Source organism: Nomia melanderi, chromosome 14 (genome assembly GCF_051020985.1).
Source record: "Nomia melanderi isolate GNS246 chromosome 14, iyNomMela1, whole genome shotgun sequence".
Taxonomy (NCBI): domain Eukaryota; kingdom Metazoa; phylum Arthropoda; class Insecta; order Hymenoptera; family Halictidae; genus Nomia; species Nomia melanderi.
In genome coordinates this window covers 640,529-665,922 of record NC_135012.1, presented here as the reverse complement: position 1 = coordinate 665,922, position 25,394 = coordinate 640,529, and the positions used below count along the sequence as shown (strand labels likewise).

The window sequence follows — 25,394 nt, the reverse complement described above, 5'->3', positions numbered from 1 at the left end:
GCGTGACAATAATACGCGAGACGCACGCTGACGTAACGTGCTGCATCGGTGCAACGGTGATCGTCGCCGATTAGCATACATCGGTGATTAATCTAGCGGCAGCTCGGTTTATCCTGGATACCGGACGAACGGGTAAACACGTGCTGCATCATGAGAACGAGGATTCGTATTACTTATGGTAGTCCGAGCCTGTCGGTTGCGGCGCGTGGTTCCGATCGACCGTGATACAGGTATGATCTTCATCTTCGTAGATCCCTTGCAAAAAACCATTCAATCTAAAACGAAAAAGTCGTTTCGTATTGTAGGTCACTAGCACCTTCTTCTCAAAGAGAATTCGTTACAGTACAACTTTCTTTACGTTTGATGTCTTGATCAATATCTGTCTTCTGGAATTTTTTGATTTATAATGAACTATTTATGTTAGACGAAAGACATAACTGTAAGAATGTAATTTAATGTTTACTTTGCTTGTTCTGAATTATTCTAATCTACTAGATACTTTGTAATTTTGATTAACACATTTCTCGAGATTTCTCGTTACCAGTACGCAATGAGTTAACCCTGTGCACTCGGAAGTATTTCGTTGGAAATACTTAACATTTTCTAACTAGACGAAGATGATATCTTTTGAAATTAACTCAAGTAAATTGAGAAACAAAGCTCTCAGCAATCAAATTTTATAATTTTACTTCATCAAATCAGGCGGTGCCTGGGAGTCACCTCTCGAGTGCAAAGGGTTAAAAAGGAGATCCAATTAGTAGATTCGTGTTTCGGAAGTATTAATGAAATACGATTGATCACGTATACAAAGAAAATTGATATATCGAAGTATTGATCAATTATGCAAGAAATAAATCTTCAGTACAACGAGTGAAACCTTTTACTGTTACAATAACGAAGGAAGAGAATGGATGCAAGAGAATAGTTTCTGGGTCTGCGGAGACCCATCGGCTAGCAACGTACAAGTGTTAATACTTAACTTCGTCAACGTTCTCGATTGCCCGTGACGCAAACTGTTTACACCCCGCGGCCCACTTGAACCCTGAACTTCTCCTGTACGGATCGCGGAGATTCATGAAACGGAGACTATGTTAACGAGATCATTTTTCTCCCGGCACGAGAAGTGAATTAATGACAGAGCAAACATCGTGTCGGAGAAAGCGTTGATTGTCGTTGTCAATGGCGCGACAGCAGCGTCGTTCAACGGTACACCAGTCCCACGTGGAATGCGAAATTACGAACAAATTACGGCAGATTAATTGTCGATTTAAGGGTGCTTTCGTAACGTTCGCTGCCAACTTTTTATTGTCATTTTATGGTTATTGTAGGCGCTGTTTAGTATTTGTCCGTGTGGCGAATTCTTTTATTGCTCTCTGACATTAATTCTGTGTCCCGAAGATACTCCGAGTATCTTTCATTGAAACTGTCGCCATGCACCGAGTGTACTTAGATTTTGAAAAAATTTCGATTTCTTTCGTTTCCCTTGTAATATATCTATTTATATTTTACTGCCTGTAAAAAAGTATTGAAATATCCAAATACGAAGTATTTCTCCTTGAAGTATTGAAAATACTGGTATTAATAAAAGATAAATATGAATGAATACGAAGGACACGAAGGATTAAATTAACGTAATTATCAATCGTTTTATATTACAGCAATCCTTAAGAACCTGGCGACCAGTTTTTTCGAAGTATCATTAAAATATTATCCCCTTTATCGTGTTTTAATTGAATTCGACAGAGAATCGACCTGTGTAAAATAAATTAGGTCAGAGAGATTATTATGGCTGAGAGATTCTGTTCTGAACGTTGACCAAAGGTTCAAGCCAGGACCCTAGTTCGCTGAAAGTGAAAACGATGGCTTAAAATGGCAGACATTCTCTTTTCTTCAACCTCTCGGTTAACATGACACTGTCCAACCTGGGATGGATTCAATCTAGAAACAAGTTTAATCTTTTCGATTGTTACTCACCTTCACCTAAATCCTAGAAACTTACCTTCCGGTCTCATGAATTTTTCATCTTCATAGTGCACGTCGATCGCTTTGTTGCATTATTCAATCATTAATCATTGACCGTACATAGGCACGCAAGATATTTACGACGAAAATTTATAGAATCCTATTATAAATACCAGAAAAGTAACAAATATCACTGTCCATTTGCAAAGTCTCCAATGATTCATGCAGAAACCAGTTCGAACGTGGCAAACTATGACAACCACATGGTATCACTGTTCAAAGCTGTAATCAGAATACCTCTGGACACTACATTCCATGAGTCACAAAGTATTCTAGTATTTTAACCATCTTGCATGACCAAGAACCTGGAACTTCTCCAATTCTACTAGAAGCTTACTACATTAAGGTAGCATCTTCGGCTATGACGCTGAAGTTAACCCCTTATCCTACAACGAGTTAGACTCGTGAAGATTTTCAACATGGTTCAACAAATTGTTACTCAATTCATTCGAATTCAAAGTGAATATTATTCCTCTGTAATCAACTATCATACTTAAAAGGAAATATAGGCATATATCCTTAGAATTTTTCTCTTTTTTCAATAAATTATTAATGACAAAGCAGCCGTATCGACCAGAGTTGAGAAATACATCATAGGCCAAGGGGTTAACTTCCAAACCTCATGAATCCTTTTCTTTTCCTTTGAATGATAATCTCTGAACATCTCACATTTATCATCTTACTACAGTAACATACAAACTTAACCCTTTGCGGTCCGAAGTGCTTTTGGTTTCTCACTTCGAGGTTCACGTCGACGTTAGTTCATTCAATTACAGCTTAATATGACGCTCTATTTATTTATTCAAGAATATTTGGGAATCATTGAAATGTTACCTTTAAATGGTACAATTGTGATACTACAAATAAACACAGAAAACATGGTTAAAACAGATAGAGGTTGCAGTAAAATAGAATGTCGAGTCTGAGTCGACATAGGACTGCTAAGGGTTAAAGGTCACCCGTTCAAAAACGTAGAACCATCATGAAAAAATCCTCCAGAGTCCTTCGTTTTTAGACACGCACCACAAGATGCATAAAGTTTCATTGAAAAACAGTTTCATGTCTCTCCTGAGACACCATCGAGTGCACAGGCTCCTATAAATAATCGGCAACGCGTCGCCACGGCTGCATCAGAGCTAAACCGCGAAGGAGCCACGAGTCATCCTATTTTTAACCTGGTGGCGTACGTGTAACACGGAAAGTGTCCCGATCTGGGCCAGTCCGGGTACCCCACCCGGGCATCCGGTAATCCGCCTGGTCCCAACGCTCGTAATGCCCCGCGACCGATCTCTCGCTCCCCCACGATGTCCGATCCCCGGTCTACGTGTAATCTGCCATCTCCCTCGAACCTTGTCCCTCAGCCTCCGCGAGCGTGTGCGTACTAGTCGCGAGCGTACGGCTGTGTGCGCGCCTTCCCATCCGATCAGGTAGGGTTTACTAAGAGAGCGACGAATCCTCGGAAAGGTTCAGTGCGGAACGCGCTCTCGAACTCGAAGGATCCTTCGTCCTCCTTTGATCCCCCACGCCCGTTTTTCTCGCACGATAGACAAAGAGAGGAACACTTTCCCCCCCGAAGCCGGGCCAAGCGGAGAGTCGCGAGGGAACCTCCTTTTTGCTACCGGTGGCCAACCGAGAGACCCGGCCGACACACCACGCTCGCCGATCGTTCCTTTTAATCTCGATGAACGCCGATCTCGGGGCTGGAGTGTCACTTCTGAGGCTACCACGCGCGGACCAGCTGCTGATCTAGCGGGACACTAGACACCAGTGTTGTTGACGAGGATAGGATCGACGACGCGGGATGATCGACAGGACGATCGTTGTGGTCCTTCTTGGACTGCTAGGACTGGGATACGGTTTACGTGAGTTTTTTATTTTTTTTTCGTTTTTATTGGTTTTTTTCATTAGTTTCGTGGGTTTGCTTTCGTTGGGCTTTCTTTCGTTTGGTTCTGTTTCGTTGGTTGATGATTTTGAGTACTGGGAATTTGGTGGTGCTAGGTTTTTCGAATATTAATAAGTTAATGAGCAATTTTTCTGGACCTTTTAATCAATTCTTTGTGGAAGGTTTTAGAGGATTGAATTCTTGTGCAGGAAGGGTTAAGATATTGTTGATATTCTTTTGTTGGGCGTGGTGATTATTAGGAATATCGGAGAGTAGGTGAAAGGATTTTCTTAATTAGGATCATTGAGAGATTTTAGTGACAGATGATAGAAGTGTTTTATTGACATGTCTCGTTTGAACTGCAGGGAGAGAATGTTAATTCTTTGTTAATGTTACTTAGAGAATATTGAAAAATGTTAAGTCATATTCTTGATATGTATTTATTAGAATGATTAGTAAGTCCCATTGAAGTTTTAGCATGAATGAAATGAGATTATCAATTTTTCAACACCTTTGGAAGGTGTTGACTAAAGAGAAACTATTCTACTCGTTAACACGCTTCGGACGCATTCTAAACGTCACTCTGTGGGCTCATGAATGAGAGTGATGAATGAAAAGCATCTAAACCAGTGTTGCATGCTACGAGGATAATGTTTATTCCACGTAAATAGATACTGTTTTTTCCCATACGATTCCAGCGTAATTGCACGTCGTAAATTATATTAATCTACACTATGATAATTATTTTAATCTTCCGTGGCACAATCTAAGCCTCGCATTTCCCGTTTTATTGAATAATGACGCGGCGTCTGATAGGAATTACAATTCCGATTCGAAACGAATGAAATTTTCTATCAACTATATAATATCCAAGTTAGATCATCGTTTCAAAATACCAATTTTCGAATGTCGGTTCCGAGAAATCGCGTCCATCGATTTCCTTGTTTTTTAGTTCCTCTTTTCTCTCGCCGCACTTTTCAGAGGAAACGACTAGGTGTCAATTAACCAGCAAAAGAGTTACAAATACGGGCCGGAACTTCACACCCGCGACGGTTATATTAAAATTTGAAAGATTAAATAATGTTTACACGATTTAAGACACAGTGAATCGTATGATGTCAGTTCTAACTTCGTCCTTAATTGAGCGATGCACCTCGATGCGGTTGCAAACACAATTATCGGATGCGTGTGCCTTCATCTTCATCTCCTTCATTTTTTCCTATTCCTCTAGTCTTAATGCGGCTTTGATTACATTCTCTTTCACCTCTGTGTATTAACATATTCCGTTTACATCCTCGATACCGAATAGTACCTTTAATTACTATCATTACTAAATCACAGACTTTTGAATTCGCAACACCGATCTTTTAAACGTCCAGTACAATATTGACTAAAGATCTAAAATCCTTATTCCATTCAAAAATTATAACGAAAATAAACTTTATTCCACTTAGAATCATTTAGAACTATCATTACTAAATCGCAAACTTTTGAATTCGCAACACCGATCATTTAAACGTCCAGTACAATATTGACCAAAGATCTAAAATCCTTATTCCACTGAAAAATTATAACGAAAGTAAATTTTATTCCACTTAGAATCCGATCAAACACCTAACGAACGAAGCTATCTATTCCAATCTAATTTCCGTGCATTAGAAAACAACGATTAATACATCGATAGATATCTCGCGCATCCTCGATCCAATAACCGTTATCCGTCCGATCTTCTCGTTTCGGGGAGTTTCGCGTCGCTCCGTCTCGGTATCGGGAACGTCCCGTCCTCTAAGGTTAGAGTTGCGCCATCGGCAACTGGAGCAACGGCGGTCCGCGCGATCGCGCGCAAGGACGGTACCATTCGCGTCACCAAACCCGGTCGGCCGGGACGTCTGCGCGCGCGAAAAGAGCCCGCGACTATGCGAGAGTATTTACCCGCGCGCGAGAGGATTCCATTCTCGGGCGGGCGCATCGGTGCACCAATTACACTGCGAGTTTCGCCGGACAATCGGGTAAACGGACTTTCCATTTCGAACGGTGGCCGGGGATCACGCGATTTAAGAAAATAAAAGCGCGTCCCGGCGCTCGCGCTTTCACCGGCGGCAACGATCGTTCCCCTATCGAGGCGTCTGATAAGAAATACGATGCAAATTCTGACCTTTCGCCGAGACAACGAACGATGAAAAATGCTGTTCCGTTTGACAAATATCTGCCCGATATGTTGGCCAACGTAGAAAGTATTCTTATTCGGACGTCGTGGTGAACTTCGAACTTTTGGCTGCGATCGATCCTTAAATAGTGGTCGTTTCAGGATGTCCTTCGTAGAGGTTCTCTTTTACGAGGATTTTCGAGTGTTGCAGATTTTTCGAATTGTACTCGAGTGATTCTTCTTATCGAAGTTGGAGTATTGAGAAATTTCAGAATATAGAATGGTAATTGAAATGGTAATTTCGTTGGATAGACGATACCGACTGCAACAATGTACGAGAATAATTAATGGGCGAATGTTAATTGCACTGGAGAGATTAGAAGCTACATAAATCATTCATTTTTCAGGATTAAGAAGTAATAATTATACTCGCAAATAACACGGTTCAACAGTAAAAGTAGCAGATCTAGGAAAATCAGAATATTTCTTATGAACATTCACTAGCTTTTCAATTATCCATTTTCTCGATCTCGAATGAAAAGTAATTCGACTAGGTTAATTACAAAAGAGTCGAATCTTTTACCATGAGACTTTACAGTTACCTCCGTTGGTCCGAGAATGGAAGAAATATTTATTGTTAATAAAATTCACATCGAATCCGCGTGTTGTGTTGTTTCTTCTTTTCTCGGGGAATGGAAAGGCTGCGCGCGGCTATGCAAACGATTATTATAGCAACAGGTTCGCAATAGCGTGCGGAGGATGATGTCAACGGCAACGTTCAATCAATGCGCGTAACAAAACGGATCCTACGCGGACGCTAATTTTCGGTGTCGTTTCTTTCCTCGCGACGCGTCAGGGTCGCCGCGAAAATTACAGATGCGTTACCGTTGCGTCTGCTCGGTTCACGTGCGTTCGATTTCCTGGGAAGACACGTTCGTCGACGAGCATCTCGTCCCTCGTCGGAAGACAACAGGCGTTATGAAACGGTCATGTGCGACGATACTATGTTTTACGCGGCGTTGCAACATTATTAGTAGGCAACGGGGTCTCTGTGCATTCGCGGATTATAAATAGACTGCGGATTTTATGCATTTATAGCAAATATTGATAAATGAAACGGGACACGGAGAGACTTACCGCTGAAGTTGATGGGAATTTTATTTTATTTCCAGATAATAAACGCCTTCGCAATGGTAATAAGTTTGCGGTTGATTTATATTGTAAATTAGCCACGAAATAAATTCACATAAATATCTACTTAGAAAAATCGCAGAGAAAGGATAGAAACCCTCCTAGAATTTCATTCTCTTTTGTATTTGTAACTTATTAGAACTGTTGATATGGAAAGTAACATTTTATTTATTATTTTGTGTATGAATAAATGTATGTTGCTATCATATTTGATAATCCTTGATTCTCTTTTGTATTTGTAACTTATTAGAACTGTTGATATGGAAAATTGCATCTTATTTATTATTCTGTCTGTGAATAAATGTATGTTGCTATCATATTTGATTCTTTTTCCTGAATGAAAGTTAAGAATTACCTCGTATGAAACTATAGATTAAATAACTTTATAGGTTTCAACAGTGGAAGAGAAATCTGTGATTTTATCTCTGTGTAACGAAATTTTTCGACTGTTTCAGAATGCCCGAAACAAAAGACATCGCCTGGAAGGGAGGTCGTCTGTTACACTTCCGTTTCCGACGTCGGAAAACTGACGAACGCACTGTGCAGGTGCACCACGCTGGTGCATCAAGGATACGACGTGCGAAATCTCTCGACTTCCGGTAAGCTGATCGCGATGAATTCGACTTCGGAATGATTAGCGATGATCCTATGAGTTGATTTTGACGTAAAACGATGCGTTTAGCGGACAGTTCGCGATAATCGCGTCACAATCGACGGTTAACGATTATGTCACATAATTTCTTATTCGTTGAGAACAATCGTGCGGGGAAAATTATTGCCGGATTACAGGGAAGCGGACATAGGGAATTCATGGAAGCTATTATGTTGCAAATTTGAAGAACGTCAGCCGAGACCTGATGGAATTCGTGACGGAATTATTCATTTAATAACTCATGAAACGATTAGCATTTATATGGAAGCAACTTACAGGAAGAATAATTGCAGTGTTTTCCAGTTTTTGATAAGAGCTTGCGTGAATATCTCATTGTCTTGGACCCTCTATGGAATCAAATGTAACTGGATGATTTATGATTCGATTACAATGCCTGCAATTTTTGTTTAACGCTTTAATTGCCATGTCGTCCGAATTCGGGTGACAGCATTTTCTCCATCATCTTAAAAATGAATTTTCTCGGTGACGCATCGAACGAACTGAATTTTATTAGATGTATTAAATATACGAAGAATTTTTCGAAGAATATTTTTATAATATAATAAGTTACGAAGAATTTTGACCGTTTAGCTTCTGTTTTAGTATGAAAATTATTTTGATTGTGTGGAGGTTTTGGCGAGTGCTTATTTGGCAGTCAACGTGTTAATCGATCGTTTGCTTTATTTGATGAAAGAGTGTCTCGATTTTCTTTATAGTCGATCGAAACAATAGTTTCTCGGTTAATTCTTTCCACGTTAAACGCAAATAGTACAAAGAGTGATTGCGTAAATCTTGCATCCATAGAGATGCAACCACATCCTTGAACTTGCAACAGGATATCGAATCCCAACCGCAACGTACCATGTTCTCGTGATCACTCATTTGTTACAGTATACTTAAGCCATTCCACTCTCACTTTTCGTCTGTGGCGCGCGGAACAACGAAGAATAATTATTTTTTCATTCACAACTTACCATTTGTATTAACCCTTAGCACTCCAGGTTGTTTTGTAATCTGTCAGCAACTGCAACTAATTTTTATGGTATTCAAAGCGAAAATGAGAAATGCTGTAACATTTCATTGATCTTTTATTCTCCTTCTTAGTAGAAAATTTGGATGTGCGAAAAATCGAATAATTTTAGGGTGGTTTCTTTAAGATTGATTAAAATATTTAATATTATAACTGGTGCAATATCGGAGCCTACAGAGTTCAAAGGGTTAACATCCGCGCAATTCTGTGTTAAAGTGATATGAGAGATCATTTTATAATTCACCATTTACAGTTGTTTGCAGTATATTCTACACTTCTTCACTGTGTCAATGACTACGCGCAATTATGTCATCAACTTCCAGTCGCGAAAACTATCTTTATCACGGTGATTAATGAACTGTCGTCACCGATTCGATTAAAAATATTAAACGGGTTTCAGAGGTATTTCGAAATGGGTTATTATTTTAACGACAATACACGTTTCGATTAATGATTACCAGAAATTTTTAAGCAAGTTAATGCTTCTCAGTTATGGTGATTTAGGTTACCTAACGAACCTAAGAACAATGAAATGGCAACAAGCACTCCAAGTTACAGTCGTTACTAGTTAATAAATAAATTTCAGTATTTTACAAAAGTTCCACAAATATACGTGCACACCGAAGATAAATCCATCGTTCCACTCGCGACAAACGAACAATAGACTCTTACACGCGAAATTTTCCTGCTGCAACAGTTTCCTCCTCATCTAGCCGACGATGCAATTGCATCAGTGCAATCTCATCCATTTCCCTTTCTTCGCTCACTCATTCATAATCCTAACACGAAGTTGTCACTATCATTAGCCCCATCAAACCGGAGTTTCATTTAATCCAATTAAAAACAGTTTCCCGTGACTTCGTTACCTCTCAATTTAAATTTAAATCCACTTTGAAACTCAAATCGGCATAAAAGAGATGCACACTGTATTCCTTAATGTCAACAATCCTTATAACAAACTATAAAACATCCATTTAAAATTCAGCCTGTTGATTCACCCTCCTGGATTTCTTAAATCAATTTAAATAATAAGAGAACTTTTACGAATATAACCAGAAAAATAGTTCCTTGGCAAATAAATGAATAAATAAATAAAATACAGTGAACTATCAAAGTTCCTACAAACTCTGAAAAACCAGTAGCTGAACAATCACTTAAATTTAAAAATAGTTCGCTAGAGGTTCCACGTCGAAAATCACCGATAAATAATCCATCGATTTCACCGTCGTAAACCATCGACACCGACGCGCTTGCACTCGCGGTGTAATTGCAACGAACGCACACGTTTATTTCGCGTGTCATTAAAAACAACTGGTTGCGCAAGTCGCAAACAAATTTCCCGGCGAGAATAGGGGCCAGAGTTGCGAAAGGTTCGCTGGAATCGATTCGTTATGCATAAGAGAGAGGGCCGTCCGGCTGATTACGGTATGTCACGCGTAAAATTCGATGCCCACCGCGGATCAAACGTGTGTATCGGGTGGTGCGGCCCAGACGTTCGCTGCGACGAAAACAAAAAAGCAAGGGAATCACCAAAAGAAAAATGGCTGGGCGAGGACAGACGCGCGCCTACGTGTGCCACGTTTGTGACATAATCGCGCGAAAACGGGCTCCGCGGATACGATTCCTCTTTTTTCCCGCCCTCGTTTCTCGCCGTGAATGGCGGCTCTGCTCGGGCACCAGTTTTTCGAGAAAAAAAGGCTCACCTCACGGCGAACACCGTACTCAGCCTGGTTAAAACTTAGCTCACTCGGGGGAAATTGAGTGATTTATGGGGAAATTGGTAAGATTCCGCTTGGTTCTCCAGACGTAGGAAATTTCAGATTTTAGAGTCTTTCTTGTTGTTCTCAGTGGAAATATTTACTCGAGAATATTCCAAAGATATTTCTGGTGCCATTTTAACCTAGCCAGACTCGAAGCGACGAGCGTCTTATTTAACACGACTGCCACGGTGATGACCGGAGCTTCGAAATTGCTTGAAAACAATTACAATACAACATTGATATCGAATAAAAATCTTTAGTAACAACCTAGTAGATAATAGCGTAGTACGAGTACTGTAATACCAAATCATTACTAATTACTTCTACAACTTGCCTTTACCACGAAGCAATAAGGATTACCATAACGAAACTCTCGTGGCAGTCAAATTTCATTGAAAGATCATGAAAGATTGAAGATCAAATTCTATTGAATATCTATTCGATAGACTCTCTTAAACAGTCTCCTTTAAAATAATCTTCCAATTCGTTTATATCCATACGCACGATCGATTCGATGTGTATCGAGGTTTCGAAGAAATGTTTACACCGTATGAAATTGTTACGTGGGTGTGGCCATCGTCGAAAGTGGACACAGATGATCCAGATGCGAGAACACGGCCGGTATCACTTTCCCCGTTGCCTAAATCACGCCTAGCCGGTGTCCAGCGTTAATCCCACTCGATCTCGCCATTGGCAGTGAACGTTCACGAAAATGGCACGATCTGATTTCACATTTTTTTCTCGCTCCTTCCGCCACGGAGCGCCGCCATACCAGTTCTCCCGAGCCGGCTGGCTGTCAAGGAATCGGCGAGGTAATTACGAACGGAGAGATTTAAGGTGTTTCGAGTTGTCGAATCCCGTTTGATGTATCCTTGAGCGGGAATAATTACACGCGGCCGATATTTTCTGGAAAGATACGCGCCACGCACGATCTCCGCGCGCACGGCACGGAGATTTCGGCGAAACCTGTTCCTCCGCGCGCCATTTACAGACGTAATATCGGAGGAACGGATTGCGTGCGATGCAATCCCTCGGACGGATTACGCACTTTTGCCGTGCAACTCTTTTTTCGCGTTTCTCGCCGCGCCGAGGTTAATAAAAACCTAATTGAAACCGGCAAAAAGCTGCCTTCGGACCGACTCGATTCGGTGATTTAACTTTGAAACGTGCATTCTTCGTTAATGAAGCAGGGGTCGGACGCACCTTTCCATAAATTGTCATTTTGATTTTGAACTTTTAACATTTCGGATGTAAGAAACGCAAATACTCGAAATTTTATCTGATGAAATGGAAATATGAAACTGATAGTATTATTTGTGGCATTGACCAAGATAACGATTATGAAATATCAACCCTTTGCACTCCAGAGGCGCCTCTCAGTCGCCAAATGATTTAACACGGTAGAACTGTAAAGTTTGATATTTAATATTAAACTTTGTATAATGCATCAATGTACGAAATATTGAAAGAACATAGTTCTCTTCCTCGATGCATGTGAGATTTCTTAATTCAATCTAAGAAAATGTCATCTGTATCTCTTTAGAATATTGAATATTTCCTGTGAAAAGCTTCTGGAGTGTAAAGGGTTAATGATTGAGGTGGCAAGAATAAAGTGATCAGAATAAAGTCAGAATTTTCATTCGATTGCACTTAATTGCGATGAATCGATCTTGCCGCAATTTCCGGGGGTAATCCGAACCAGCCGAAACGTGCAATTAAAACAGTCGATAAAGTTGACGGGATCATCGTGTCGGAGGATCGGTAATAGGCAACAACAACTTGCGATTCTTCATAATGACCAGTGTCGCGGCCAATTACGCGAATGCGTGAAAGTTCATGATTAATTGTACGAAGGCAGTGATTCCGTTTCGCCGAACAGCTTCTTGCCGTGTCGACTGTTGTCCCGAGATTGACAATCACGTGGAAAGGAAGGCGGAACTGGCCGGCCAGGAACGGTTTTTGCCGGTGAACGTGGCTATCGTAGTGTTTACGTCACGGTTTAGTTAAAAATACGAGGGAATGTGTAGATTTTTAACGTTGAACCCGCAATATCGAACGATATATCTCAAAAGAATACATCACGGACGGTTAATTGCCATGCAATTAACCTACACGATTACGATGAACTACTGGGAACGATTGAGATCGGTAAAAGTGTTTTTATCCTATCCTTTTAACACTGCTATAAACCGTGCTTTATTGCGAGAGATGTGGACGTTATGATAACAGATGAACAAGTATATAACTTAAGAACGTTCAACAAAGAGTTCAATTCTAACATAAAACCGTCTGAACTTCCGGTTTTGTCGCGGTAATCGCGTATACTCTCGACTCTCTCCTTATCCCGTATTATATTTTTAATTGTATGATTGTTGTGCATTTGTAACGAAAGTTTTATCACGTGTTTCATCGAGTAGAACTAATGGACTCGATTATACTTGGATTATATGGACTTGTTATTCTTTTCAATGATTTGACGCGACTTCCGTGGGAAATTGTAATGTATTTATTAATCGCATATCATTTTCCATTGTTTTCTAAGTAAACCGTATTCTTCAGACTTTGAGGACTTCCGGAATTCGCTGAAGAAGATCAACCCGCCTCTGCAGTTCATGATTTCCGTCGAAGACCACGCGAAGACGCTGAGGACTTCCGGTACAGTACGCCAGGAGACCATCGCTCGTCTGCTCGGGATCTTGAAAGACGTAACTATCGAAATTTCCCATCCACTCTTAAAAACCCTCGAAGTATTAACCAGAATGAATGAATCCACAGATCGATGGAGTCCAATTAAACATGACAGCTGGTACGAAGGAACGACTGCTAGATTTTGTGAAAGGACTGAAGGATGAGCTGGTGAGGAAGTCGCAGGATAAGAGAATCTTCGTGGTTCTATCCACGAAAGGTGAAGATCTGGCGAAGCAGTTCGATTTGAAGGAGCTAACGAAGTAAGTAGAATCCTTTACAATTAGATTTTCCATTGTAAAATGGATCATCTATTTGGAACTGCCTAAAAAAAGATTAACTGAGTTAATGAGATCAGTGAATCTAAGATAGTACAATATTCACTATTTAATATTAACCCTTTGCGGACGAAAGTCGACGATGACATGATGAATGACTTAATTACTCAAACAGCAAGAGATCAGCACGTAGTTACCTTTTTTTAAATCAAGCAATTGATAGGTAATTCAGTTTCATCTGCCGAAACTTTTTTATATTTCAAGAAACCTTTGTCCGTAAAGGGTTAAGCTCAGATCAAATATAAAATTGACTGCTTCCATTTGAGAGTATAATTTAACCCTTTGCACTCGAGAGGTGACTCTCAATCACCATTTGATTTGACACAGTAGAATTATAAAATCTGATATTTAATATTGAACATTGGTGCGTGAAATATTTGGATAAAAAGGCTTTGTTTCTCAATTTACCTGTGATTTCTCTTTGAATTCATTTAAAAAAAATCCATCGTCTTTGTCTGGTTAGAGAATGTTAAGTATTTCTAACGAAATACTTCCGAGTGCAAAGGGTTAAGAATAATTAAATTCCGATTAAAATGATGTATACGTTACAACGGTGATTGAAAAATTCCCAAGATACATAATGGTAATCAGCTGAAGTGTCCCAATGAATTATCGACTAGACACAGAAGACCGTTCAGCAAAAACTACTTATCCATGTTCGGTCTATCTGCCTAACCTTGTGCCAGTTGTAGACTCGGTAGCGCGCCAGGAATGCCGCAACAGTCCGATGCACCAGTTGGGTGATCGATTGTCCGCGCTGTCGATCGTCGCGCCTTCCAATTATCCGGGATCATTCGCGAATCCTGTCGTCGAAGCGTTCGGTATTTTTCAATTGAATATGGATGAGATTTCGGGGGCAGGGAACGCTGTTGAATGCGAACGAGAACGAAAGATGTCATCCGACTGCATGACAGGAGCATGACCGACGGGATTCGTCAGAATTTACTGACGCTGTTATTCTGACAATCGAAATGATCCTTTGATCATTGGCTCACCTTGATACCGAACTAACTTTTTATTCTGCTGGGGAAACGAACATTCCTCTCTTTTATTTCAATTAAATATTTCATTATTAATTATTTATTTATGTAGATTAATATAATTTCTACTTTTCTTTTGTCACGTAGAATATTAAATTAATTATATTTAATATTTTAATTGCTTAATACTATGTCTAATCATAGTTATTTTCATTCGAAATATTTTGTTGAACCTAATGTGTATTTAAATTTAATTTTGCTTGTTATTCCTCGTGTCTAACACATGATTATACAGATTCAGAATTCCTTTAACAGTACCCTTGTCATTCTATTAAGAAATAGTCACTCGGTCACCATAACTGCATCGACTATAAATGAATGTCCTGTCAGACGCACAGTGAGTCAGGGATGAATCCTAATTAATATCCTTAAGTGATTCACTGTTCAATAGGATATCGAAATGATCTATAACAACCCATAGTCGTTGCTTTAGACGGGTGTAGCGCGTTTCACGCGATTGCACTGTTTCGCGTGCGTTCAGGTGTGATTCACAAACAAGTCTATTCACCATAATTTTTCTGCGTAGGATCTATCCTATACGCGCTAATGCAAATGTTCCTAGCCTGTCGTGTTTGTCATCAGGTATGTGGATCTATTTACGCTCCCCACGCATTACTTGGCCGAAGATGACGACGACAGTCATACTTTCCATCCGTCGCGATTGATGGGTTTGTTCGATTTGTACAATGCGGATAGTTTGATCGATTTGATCAGCGGCTTGGGAGCTCCCAAACGGAAAATTCTGGTATCGGTACCTGCGACCGCTTACAAGTTCATTTTGAAGGATGAGGATGGCAATGCGCCTGGATCGCCAACAGAGGAAAAGCAGCCAATCATTATTGATCGCAAACAGGTGTGATGTCGACAATATTTTTAATTCAATGTTAAAACAGATTTTGTGTTCATATCGCAATCAACACTAGGTTTACGGACGTTTACTATGCGGTTTATTCTATTGTTCCTAGAAAAATTGGTATTTGATAGTTTGGATCTTGGAAATTAGGGATTTGAAAATAGATTACTAGGATACATATTGGCGTAATTGCGTCAATCGAAACGGACATAAAGGTTTACCAATTAATATTTATAAAATTTAATATCCGTCAAATTGACGCGTTCCGGAAACCTAGTGTTAAATTGTAAGTTGTTATATATATTGATTGATTATACTTGGTTAAACTGTGTTTGAACTTTGTTTTTTAGTTGTGTAACTCCCTTAACAATGGAGAGTGGACTGTCGAGAGAGATGAAGATCTCACAGCACCCTATGCTTTCAAGAATAAAACGTGGATCGCTTTTGAAGACAAAATTTCTATCGCTATCAAGGTTCGCAGAGTTCTAAGTGCCTGGTAGTTTGTAACTAAGTAATTTTTCTTGAAGTACGGTGACAGGTAAATTGATTGTTTTAGGGAAAATATGCACTGCTTCGAGAACTGCCAGGACTTGCTATTTACGACATCGAAAATGACTTCGAAACGCAATGCGGAAAGCCTCTCACTCATGAAATTCATCATTCGTTCACAGACTTCAAGAGAAAGTCGAGGGCTGCCGTCCTGAACGCTTTGGAAGACGATTTACATGTAAATAATTATTGTAATAATGATAAATCTGATTTGAAAATTAACATCAGTCGTTAAGTATGATTTCCTCTTTACTAACCGACAGCATTTTGACCAAAAGGATTCCTATTACGGTGAACAACATTTTATTTAACTGCATACATTACTTCACATTATGACATGCTTAAATTTTACTCTCATAATTGAATTATATTATTTTTATTATAAAACTGGAAAGGTAACAAGTTCGTCGGTACAGTACCATGCACCGACACTTTAAGTTTAGCGAAAGTTTCCATAGATGGCAATAGGTTCTTAATTCTAACTTGTATTCAAATTTTAATAATTACAAAATTATGAGTATTCACAGTATTTTCTTTTATCTAACATTACAAATTACTTTAGTAATACGGAACCCTTTTCAGTAATCTACTTGTTTTATAAATTGTACGATTAATTGAAGACTGCTCTCAATTTACAGCAAACTCAATTAACTTATCCAACAAAAGTTAAATCATCCGAATACCGAGTAGTCCGTGTAGTAGATACGGAAGGACATATTCGAGCTGTGCGCGAGAACACTCAGACTGAATTCACTTGCCCAAGACAGGGCTACTTCGTTCATCCAAAGAGTTGCAACAGGTACTGGCAGCAATGTCTACTCTAAATTAAATATATGTGATCCTTCTATTAAACAAAGAAACATAGATTAACAATTTAACAATTCTTCTTTCCCAGATTCTATCGTTGCGTCAAATTCAATCAGGAAGTAGAAGATTACTCGGTCTTTGAGTTCGATTGTCCAGCAGGATTGGCTTTCGACGAGCGTACAGAAGTCTGCGTTTGGCCAGGATCGTTGCCTCAAGGATCACCATGTCCAGGAAGCAGTGAGATTGCTCCTGTGACTCGAGTAAGGTTCGAATGTCCTTCGACTCCGGGATACTACGCGGATCCCCAAAATCCTCGTTGGTTCTTCGCTTGCATGGACTTAGGTTCTTGTCTCTCCATATATAAATCATTAATATAACATTAGATTCGAGTCTAACTTTTAAATAATTAATTTTACCTTGGAATTCCAGGCGGCCCAGAAATGATGGCATTCGAATTCCGTTGTCCCTTCGGACTGATCTTCGATGAGCACAAATTAGTTTGCGAATGGCCTTGGTTGGTGCCAGGGTATTCAGAAGGTGGTTACTCCACTCAAAGTGGTGATGGATACTTCACTGGTGGATTGTCCCATGGGTATACTAGTCAAGGTGGAATATACACTGGAACAACAGCAGGCATTGACTATTCAGGATCGACAGGCGGATACTCTGGATACTCAGGATTCTCTGGAGCAGCTGGCGTAGGACACGCAGGATCAACCGTTGGTGGACATGGATCTTCCTTTGGTCAGGGATCAGTTGGATACACAGGAACAACTGGAAGCGGGTACACTGGATCAGGAGGAGCGCAAATTGGAACTGGTTACTCTACTGGTGGTTACGGTGGGTCAACTGGCAAAGGAGGATCAGTTAGTGGAAGCTACGGAGGTCAATCTGGCACAGGATACTCCAAACCTGGCACTGATTATTCTGGATCTAATGGAGTGTACACTGGGCATACTGGATCTGGCTTGGAGTACACGGGAGCAACTGGCCAAGCATCCATTGGATCAAGTTATGCTGGCAAAGGAACCACAGTTCATTCAGGAGCTGGCGGAATTTATAGCGGAGCAACTGGCCAAGCATCCATTGGATCAGGTTATGGTGGCAAAGGAACTACAGTTCATTCAGGAGCTGGCGGAATTTATAGCGCAGCAACTGGTGGATCAGGACATTTCGGACAATCAGGATATTCTGGCACAACTAGTAATATTCATGGAGGAGCTGGATACATAGGCTCCACTGGTAAAGTTGGAGGAGGAATAGATTACTCTGGATCAACGATTGGTGTCCACGGAGGATCCGGTTATTCGGGAGCAACTGGAAATGTTGGAGGAGGAAATGATTACTCAGGATCAACTGATAAAGTTGGAGGAGGAATAGATTACTCGGGAGCAACGACTGGTGTTCATGGAGGATGTGATTATTCAGGATCAACTGGTAAAGTTGGAGGAGGATCAGGATGCTCAGGATCAACTGGCAATGTTGGAGGAGGATCAGGATACTCAGGAGCGACAGGTGGTGTTCATGGAGGGTCAGGCTATCAAGTATCAACTGGTAATGTTGGTGTTCATGGAGGATCAGGCTATCAAGGATCAACTGGTAATGTTGGAGGAACAGGATACTCAGGAACAACTGATAGCGTTCATGGAGGATCAGGCTATCAAGGATCAACTGGTAATGTTGGAGGAACAGGATACTCAGGAACAACTGGTGGTGTTCATGGAGGATCAGGCTATCAAGGATCAACTGGTAATGTTGGAGGAACAGGATACTCAGGAGCAACTGGTGGTGTTCGTGGAGGATCAGGCTATCAAGGATCAACAGGTAATGTTGGAGGATCAGGATACTCAGGATCAACTGTTGGTGTTCATGGAGGATCAGGCTACTCAGGATCAACTGTTGGTGTTCATGCAGGATCAGACTATTCAGGATCAACTGGTAATGTTGAAGGAGGATCAGGATATTCAGGATCAACAGTTGGTGTCCATGGAGGATCAGGCTATCAAGGATCAACAGGTAATGTTGGAGGATCAGGATACTCAGGAACAACTAGCAATGTTGGAGGAGGATCAGGATACTCAGGATCAACTGTTGGTGTTCATGGAGGATCAGACTATTCAGGATCAACTGGCAATGTTGAAGGAGGATCAGGATACTCAGGATCAACTGTTGGTGTTCATGGAGCATCAGGCTACTCAGGATCAACTGTTGGTGTTCATGCAGGATCAGACTATTCAGGATCAACTGGTAATGTTGAAGGAGGATCAGGATATTCAGGATCAACAGTTGGTGTCCATGGAGGATCAGACTATTCAGGTTCAACTGGTAATGTTGGAGGATCTGGCTACTCAGGTTCAACAATTATTGTCGGAGGATCCGATGGAACAGGATACGAGGGAGCTAACGCTGGAGGATATAAAGGCTCAACTGGTGGAGGATATACAGGACCGACAACTAGTGCTCATGCTGGTAGCATAGGTGGAGGATTTACAGTACCAGTTGATAGAGGATATACAGGATCAACTAGTGATGCTCACGCCGGAGTTGGATATGTGGGTACTACCGTTGGAGGATACCAAGGGTCTACGAGTGGAAGCCACGTTGGATTTTCTGGCTCATCTTCATCAGGATATACACCAGGAGGCTATACTCCAGGAATAAAAACTGGTACTGGTGTATCTGGGGTTCAGTACACTGGATCCCATTTGGGAGGTTCCCAAACTGGAACTTCAACTGGTCAAACGATAATTTATGGTATCCAACATCCTCAAACAGAAATTTACCGCTTGTCTGGCACGACAGACACAGGAACAACCTATGTTCAGAAACCTGAAAAGCCGGGAGTTAATTGTGTGTCCACTTGTGTCACCTCTCAACAACCAGTTGAACAAACTTACTCAACAGGAGGTTACATATCTGGTCACGAAGGCTCCGGTGGAATATTCCCAGGCCAAAAAGGAGTAACTTCGACCTACTTCGGTAGCACAGGTGCCCAAGGATACGACCAAGGTGTTGTCACATCTGGAACGACAGTTTATCAAGGTAGCAATGGCTACACTGGCGGCTACCAAGGAATCGGAGGCAAAGACAATCTAAACATCACCTTCGTCGGTGGTCAAGTACCTTCCTCTAGCACCACTTACCACGGAATCGGCAAACCGTCCATTGGCTACGGTGGCACAGGCTCAACGGGAACCATAGCAACCGGAAACAGCGTTCCAGGATCGATCATCACAGGAAACTCTTCTCCAGGCACCCTGTTCACTTACGGAGAAACTCCAGGCACAGTGATCTCAGGATATTCTGATCAAGGCACTGTAGTAACCGGAGACAGCCAACCAGGATACATAAAAACTGGCAGTGGTACACCTGGCTACGTAATCAACAAAGGAGTAAAGACCATCTATACTGGTTCAGGTAGTCCTGGAACAGCGGTGTATGGAACTTCTGCGCCAGGTGTCGTCTTAACTGGAGCACCTGACTCTGGCACGGTTCTGAAAGGACAATCCAGTCCTGGAATTGTTCTCACAGGACAAACAGCTCCAGGAGTGTCCATCCATGGAGCGTCTGATCAAGGAACAGTCATTGGTTCAACGGGACATCAACTATTCACTGACTCAGGTTACTCACAGCCAGGTGTCACTGCAGGCCCTGGGTATGGAACAAAGATCGGAGTTGGCTCCACTACTCAGAACACTGGATACAAGATCAACGAGTACCACGATAACGGAGGACGTGGCACTATCAAGTTTAACAATGGCGACGTGACTACTAAATACACAGAGAATGACATCCCAGATTACAGACCAGGTGGAGGTAACATTCTTCCTGACACCCTTCTTCCTGGATACAACGCAGGCAGCCAAACTTCATCTGGATTCACCAAGACAGGACCGACGAAGACAGGAATCACTACAGCTACATTGGGCGGTCGTGGTAGCTACGTAATCAGCACAGGACAAACGCGTCCAACGATCAAGCCCGACAGTATAGGCGAGAAAGCTTTCGAAGGCAACGTAGCAGGGTTCACTAAAACATCTACAGAAGGCAGCGTGAATCTGTATCAAGGATCCACGCAGTCTCAAAACGTGAACTACGTAGACACATCTAAAATTACCTTAGGCCCAGCGAAACCTACCGGTTACACGTACCCCAAACCAAGTATCGCGTTTGAGACTGGTATCAAATCAACTACAGAAGTTCCAGATTTCTCAACGCCTAGCGGTGTCCTCACAGGAACAACGCCAACGCCATTCTTGAACGTTGAAGTGTACAATTCGCCGAAGTTAGTCGGGCCAACTGCCTCGCCTGGTGTTGTGAAGATCGATTCCACGCAAGGTTACTATCAAGGCAAAGTCCCTACTGGATTCATCAGCGGACCGACTCCAACTATTACAACTACAGGCTACGCTGGATCTCTGGATGATTACAAGACCACTGCCTTTAACTCTGTTAAGGTTCCAGGCGTGTCGACGGCGCGACCAGTGATCGACACTGTGTACAAGATCTCGACGCCGGTTTCTGCGCCAGAGGGCCAAGACAAGTTTGGAGGAAATGTTCAGACTGGATCCGTATCCACCCAGTTCAATTATGAAACGAAAACTTCGCAGGAAGATGGATATGGACAACAGAACGGCTTCATTTCAAGCACAACACAGCCGTCTGTGTTTGGAGTGACGTCCACCTACACGATCTCTAAACCCAGACCGTTTGGACCGGGTATTTCTGTAACTCAGCAGCCTGAGGTGAGGCTCGGTTGACTTTTTGTACTTTCAAGTGTACCCGGTTCTGTCATTCACTTATTTACCTTCTTCTTACAGATTAATTATGTGTCTTCTACGTCTTCTGGCTCGGAGTATTTCGACAGCAAGAGTTCTTTCGGACAAAGGGTGACTTCTTCGGGCATCTCGGGGTCTCTGAAGCCACAGGTAGGTTCCAGTACTTTTGTACAGGCCTTACAGTGTGAAACAATCCTTGAAATTGGTTGCATCCTATAACACACGAGCGATTTTTTGGTTTACAGACTCAGTACCTGCCAAGCGACTCCCCAGGACCCGTCATAAAGCTAACCCCACTGCCAGACATCACCTACCAACAATCAACACCGATCGTGCCAGTGACGCTAACCGGTCAATCTCCAACGAACGTCGAAATCTCCAGGAACGAAGTTGGAAAGCTCGTCACGAACTACAACAGAGGCACTACCAAATACGTGCCCAGTCAGTACGACATCTACACGCCAGGAGTACTAACTGGAGGCGACTACCCTAAATCACAGACCTCGTTATACGGCTCGACACCAGCTCCATTTGGAAGAACTCAGTTCTCCAGTGGATTCTCGTCAACCTCTTCTGGCATTTCGTACGAAACCACTGCCAAAACCACTGCCGTTGGTAAGGCAAAGGTGATCGTTAAGTGGAGCGACCTGCATCCTCTCCTTCTGGGCAAACTTGGCGCCGAATGCACCTGCAAAGGAGATCCTTTCGCCAACCTTAGGGGTCCCGGTTCGAAATTGATCAACTCGTCTAAGGGCAAAGTGGATTTGTCTAATTATGACGAGTCTGATATCTATGTAGACCTCGACAAAGATAACGGTTCCTACGAGGACAACGATTACACGTCCAACTACGATTCTACGTCTGCGAGGCCCTTCAAACTCTGGCCGATCGAGACACCAGCTCCAGTATCGAGCTCCGAGGATTCTCAGATTTCACAGAAACCTTCTTCCGCTTATCTACCCAGTGTCACGTCTTCGGCAGGTCTCCACGGCAGTGTTCCGCCGACTCCAGCTGTCAGCCAAGGGTTCACTGCTAACTACAGGTCAGGAAAGAGCTTGAACGACGATGGATCCACTGCGAATTCCGTTGGGAAGGGAGCTTCCTTCGATCGTTATGGGCCTGGAGGACTTCGTGATTCGGAGGAGGTCCTCGAAGGTGCCACCAACTGTGCCAGGCCTGGTCTGTTCAGACACCCGAACTTCTGCAACAAATTCTACGCTTGCCACTGGGACGAATGGAAGAAGAAGTTCACGTTGCACGTGTTCAACTGCCCAGTGCATCTGACATTCGACAACGGCGCAGGTGCCTGCAACTGGCCCAGCATGGGGCCAGCCTGCCAGGACGATAATCTGCTAGTTTAAGACGGTCCGCTGTTGACGGACAGCCGGACCGATCTCGGATATTGCGGCATTTTTGTTTCTTATCAGCACTATCTTTAAACTCTCTATGCGCAGGATTGCACTTCGCGAGTAGCAAAGAACTTAACGTGAATTTCTCCACGCGAAGGTTCAACCTTCGACAATGTGCTCTGTAGCCGTCTTCACTTGTTTACGAATTATTTTCACTTTAAACTGCGAATGAGATATTTACATTCGGGAAAGTTATAAATTTCGACAGATAATTTTAGTTGAACTTGGTTTTTTTAAACCGATATAATTAGGAACGATGGGCTTTAGTGGAAATTATTGAAGATTCAGTCACTTCGGTTCTAGCACTTCGGAATAGATCGATTTTCATTTCTCTTTTAAATCAGCCTTTACTTTTAAATAATTTCCAACCAGGGTTACACAGCTCGATAAATTATTCAAGCCGGTAACATTGACAAGCAACGGATCGCGGAGGCAGCGCACAATTCTAACAAGGTAACGGTACACGCTTAATTTCTTTGCATACCGTCGCGAAACCCGCGGAACGGGTGTAACAAAGTGCTTTCCGGAGGTAACGAGGATCAAGACAAAGAAGAAGAAAGATCCAAGGCGATCGAGGTACGGCAACGCGAAAGCACACTGTCCGGGAGGTGAAAGTCAAGCTGTGTGCTCAACGATCCAAATCGCGGGAACTCGATGGCCTGCGCGATTCGATGTCGCCGGGAAATCATTGTAAATAACCGTCCCCTCTATATATTCGAAATTCTGTAAATACCGACACAATATTTTCTAACGAAACCGAGAAGACAAAAAAAAATGAACGAACAAAAAAAAAGTATATACAAAGACGATCGATCAACGAGCAAACGCAAAAGCAATGTCGGAAAACGATTATCCCTTAAGCTGTAATTTTAATTCGGTATCAGTTACCAGTAATCGTTAACACGTTCTTCCGATAGAATTCCCCTGTAATTGATATTCGAGAGAAATTATTGGCGATTTTTCTGTATATATTTCTAGAGCGGTATATGCATCGGTATCGATAACGCGATTTGCATAACCAATACACGTTCCCTGAATTCGTCTACTTTCTTTTCCGGGTTTCCCGCGCACCCCGCCGCGCGCAGGAAGCTCGTTTGTTTTTTTCCCTTTTTCCAAATGTTCTCCGCGCGCTACTCAAGCTTGCCTATTTTTTTTTCTCCTTTTTATTCTGTGTTCATCTTGTTCCTATCAGTCCTGTCTACTCGCTTCTGTCTCGATGCAATTATTATTTATTTGCCGCTTGTGTTACTAGTAGCTGTTAAGCTGTTACCTTTAACCGTGGTTACGATCGTGAAATCGATGAACTTCCCTTGGGCAGGTTTCTCCCTTCGAAAAACCACCCTCGCCACTTCGATGCGAACCTCTTTCTACGTACGTACGGTTTCTCTTTGCACAACTTTGTAGGTCGGAGCTTCGTTAATCGTGCCATTTTATCGCGGTTACTTAATGTAATGTTACGAGTTTAGAATAAAATGTGAAATTGTACAAAAAGAATTTCTTCATCTCGCAACCAGGATTTTTTTATTGGTATCTGCTGACAGGTTTGTGGATTATGTGTAATTTAGGAGGTTTTTCTTCGTTTTTATTAGGTTATCCGTGCGTTGTTATAAACAAAACGGAAACCGCGTTTTGTCGTTGCACCGCCTCCGGCTAAACTTTCGTTTGTTCCATATAGCCGAGGCGTGGTGACTTTCCATTTAATGATGAAGACGTTCACTTAGTCCAGATCGACTCTGCAGAGAAATTGTTAATAAGGACAGGTGATAAGGCGGGTCTGATAAAACGGTAAGTTAAATAATACCGTGATAGCTGGGCAGGTTTGTCGGTCTGCTGGCAGTTGCGTAAGGGAACCATTCGTTTCTGCAGCATATTTCAGATGATTTCATTTAAAAAAAAGAAACCTGGGCAATGTAGATTAATTAGTCGTTTCAATGTAGCTATTTCTAATATCAATGTTTCCTTCTTAACAGCTTGAACGTATAGAAATTATTTGAATCGATTCACATTTGCTAGAAAGTTACATAGAAGTTCGATCATAGTGAAAATTAGATAAATATTAGCATCATTCGACCCATTTACCGATCCTCGTGGATGATGAAATGCACTAAAAGGTTTCGTGTCGCGATACACGTAACCTGAAAGTCGTTTCAAGTATAGGTTCTGCCACTACTCTAGTTTTTCAAGGTGCGTTCACCCAAATCGCGATTAATCCGCTTTACGTGTGCTAAGTTTAATTTACCATGGCTACGGTA

At 41.8% G+C, this 25,394-nt stretch overlaps 1 protein-coding gene across 3 annotated transcripts; it reads left to right on the top strand.

Annotated features, from left to right (window-relative positions):
* Positions 1-120: 120 nt before the first annotated feature.
* On the top strand, positions 121-24,715 carry LOC116429121 (uncharacterized). 3 transcript variants are annotated; one of them, XM_076373613.1, is made up of 13 exons: positions 121-230; positions 3,569-3,884; positions 7,697-7,840; positions 13,243-13,388; positions 13,459-13,631; positions 15,329-15,599; positions 15,950-16,072; positions 16,156-16,326; positions 16,787-16,947; positions 17,044-17,297; positions 17,385-21,700; positions 21,776-21,883; positions 21,979-24,714. In XM_076373613.1, the coding sequence occupies exons 2-13, from the start codon at positions 3,824-3,826 to the stop codon at positions 23,092-23,094; spliced, it is 7,044 nt and encodes a 2,347-aa protein (XP_076229728.1). In that variant the 5' UTR covers positions 121-230; positions 3,569-3,823; the 3' UTR covers positions 23,095-24,714. The 3 variants fall into 3 exon arrangements, with proteins under 3 accessions (XP_076229728.1, XP_076229729.1, XP_076229730.1); XM_076373614.1 differs by lacking the exon at positions 121-230 and adding an exon at positions 3,390-3,449; XM_076373615.1 differs by lacking the exon at positions 121-230 and having other exon boundaries at positions 3,456-3,884; positions 17,385-18,779; positions 18,870-21,700; positions 21,979-24,715.
* The last annotated feature ends 679 nt before the right edge of the window (positions 24,716-25,394 follow it).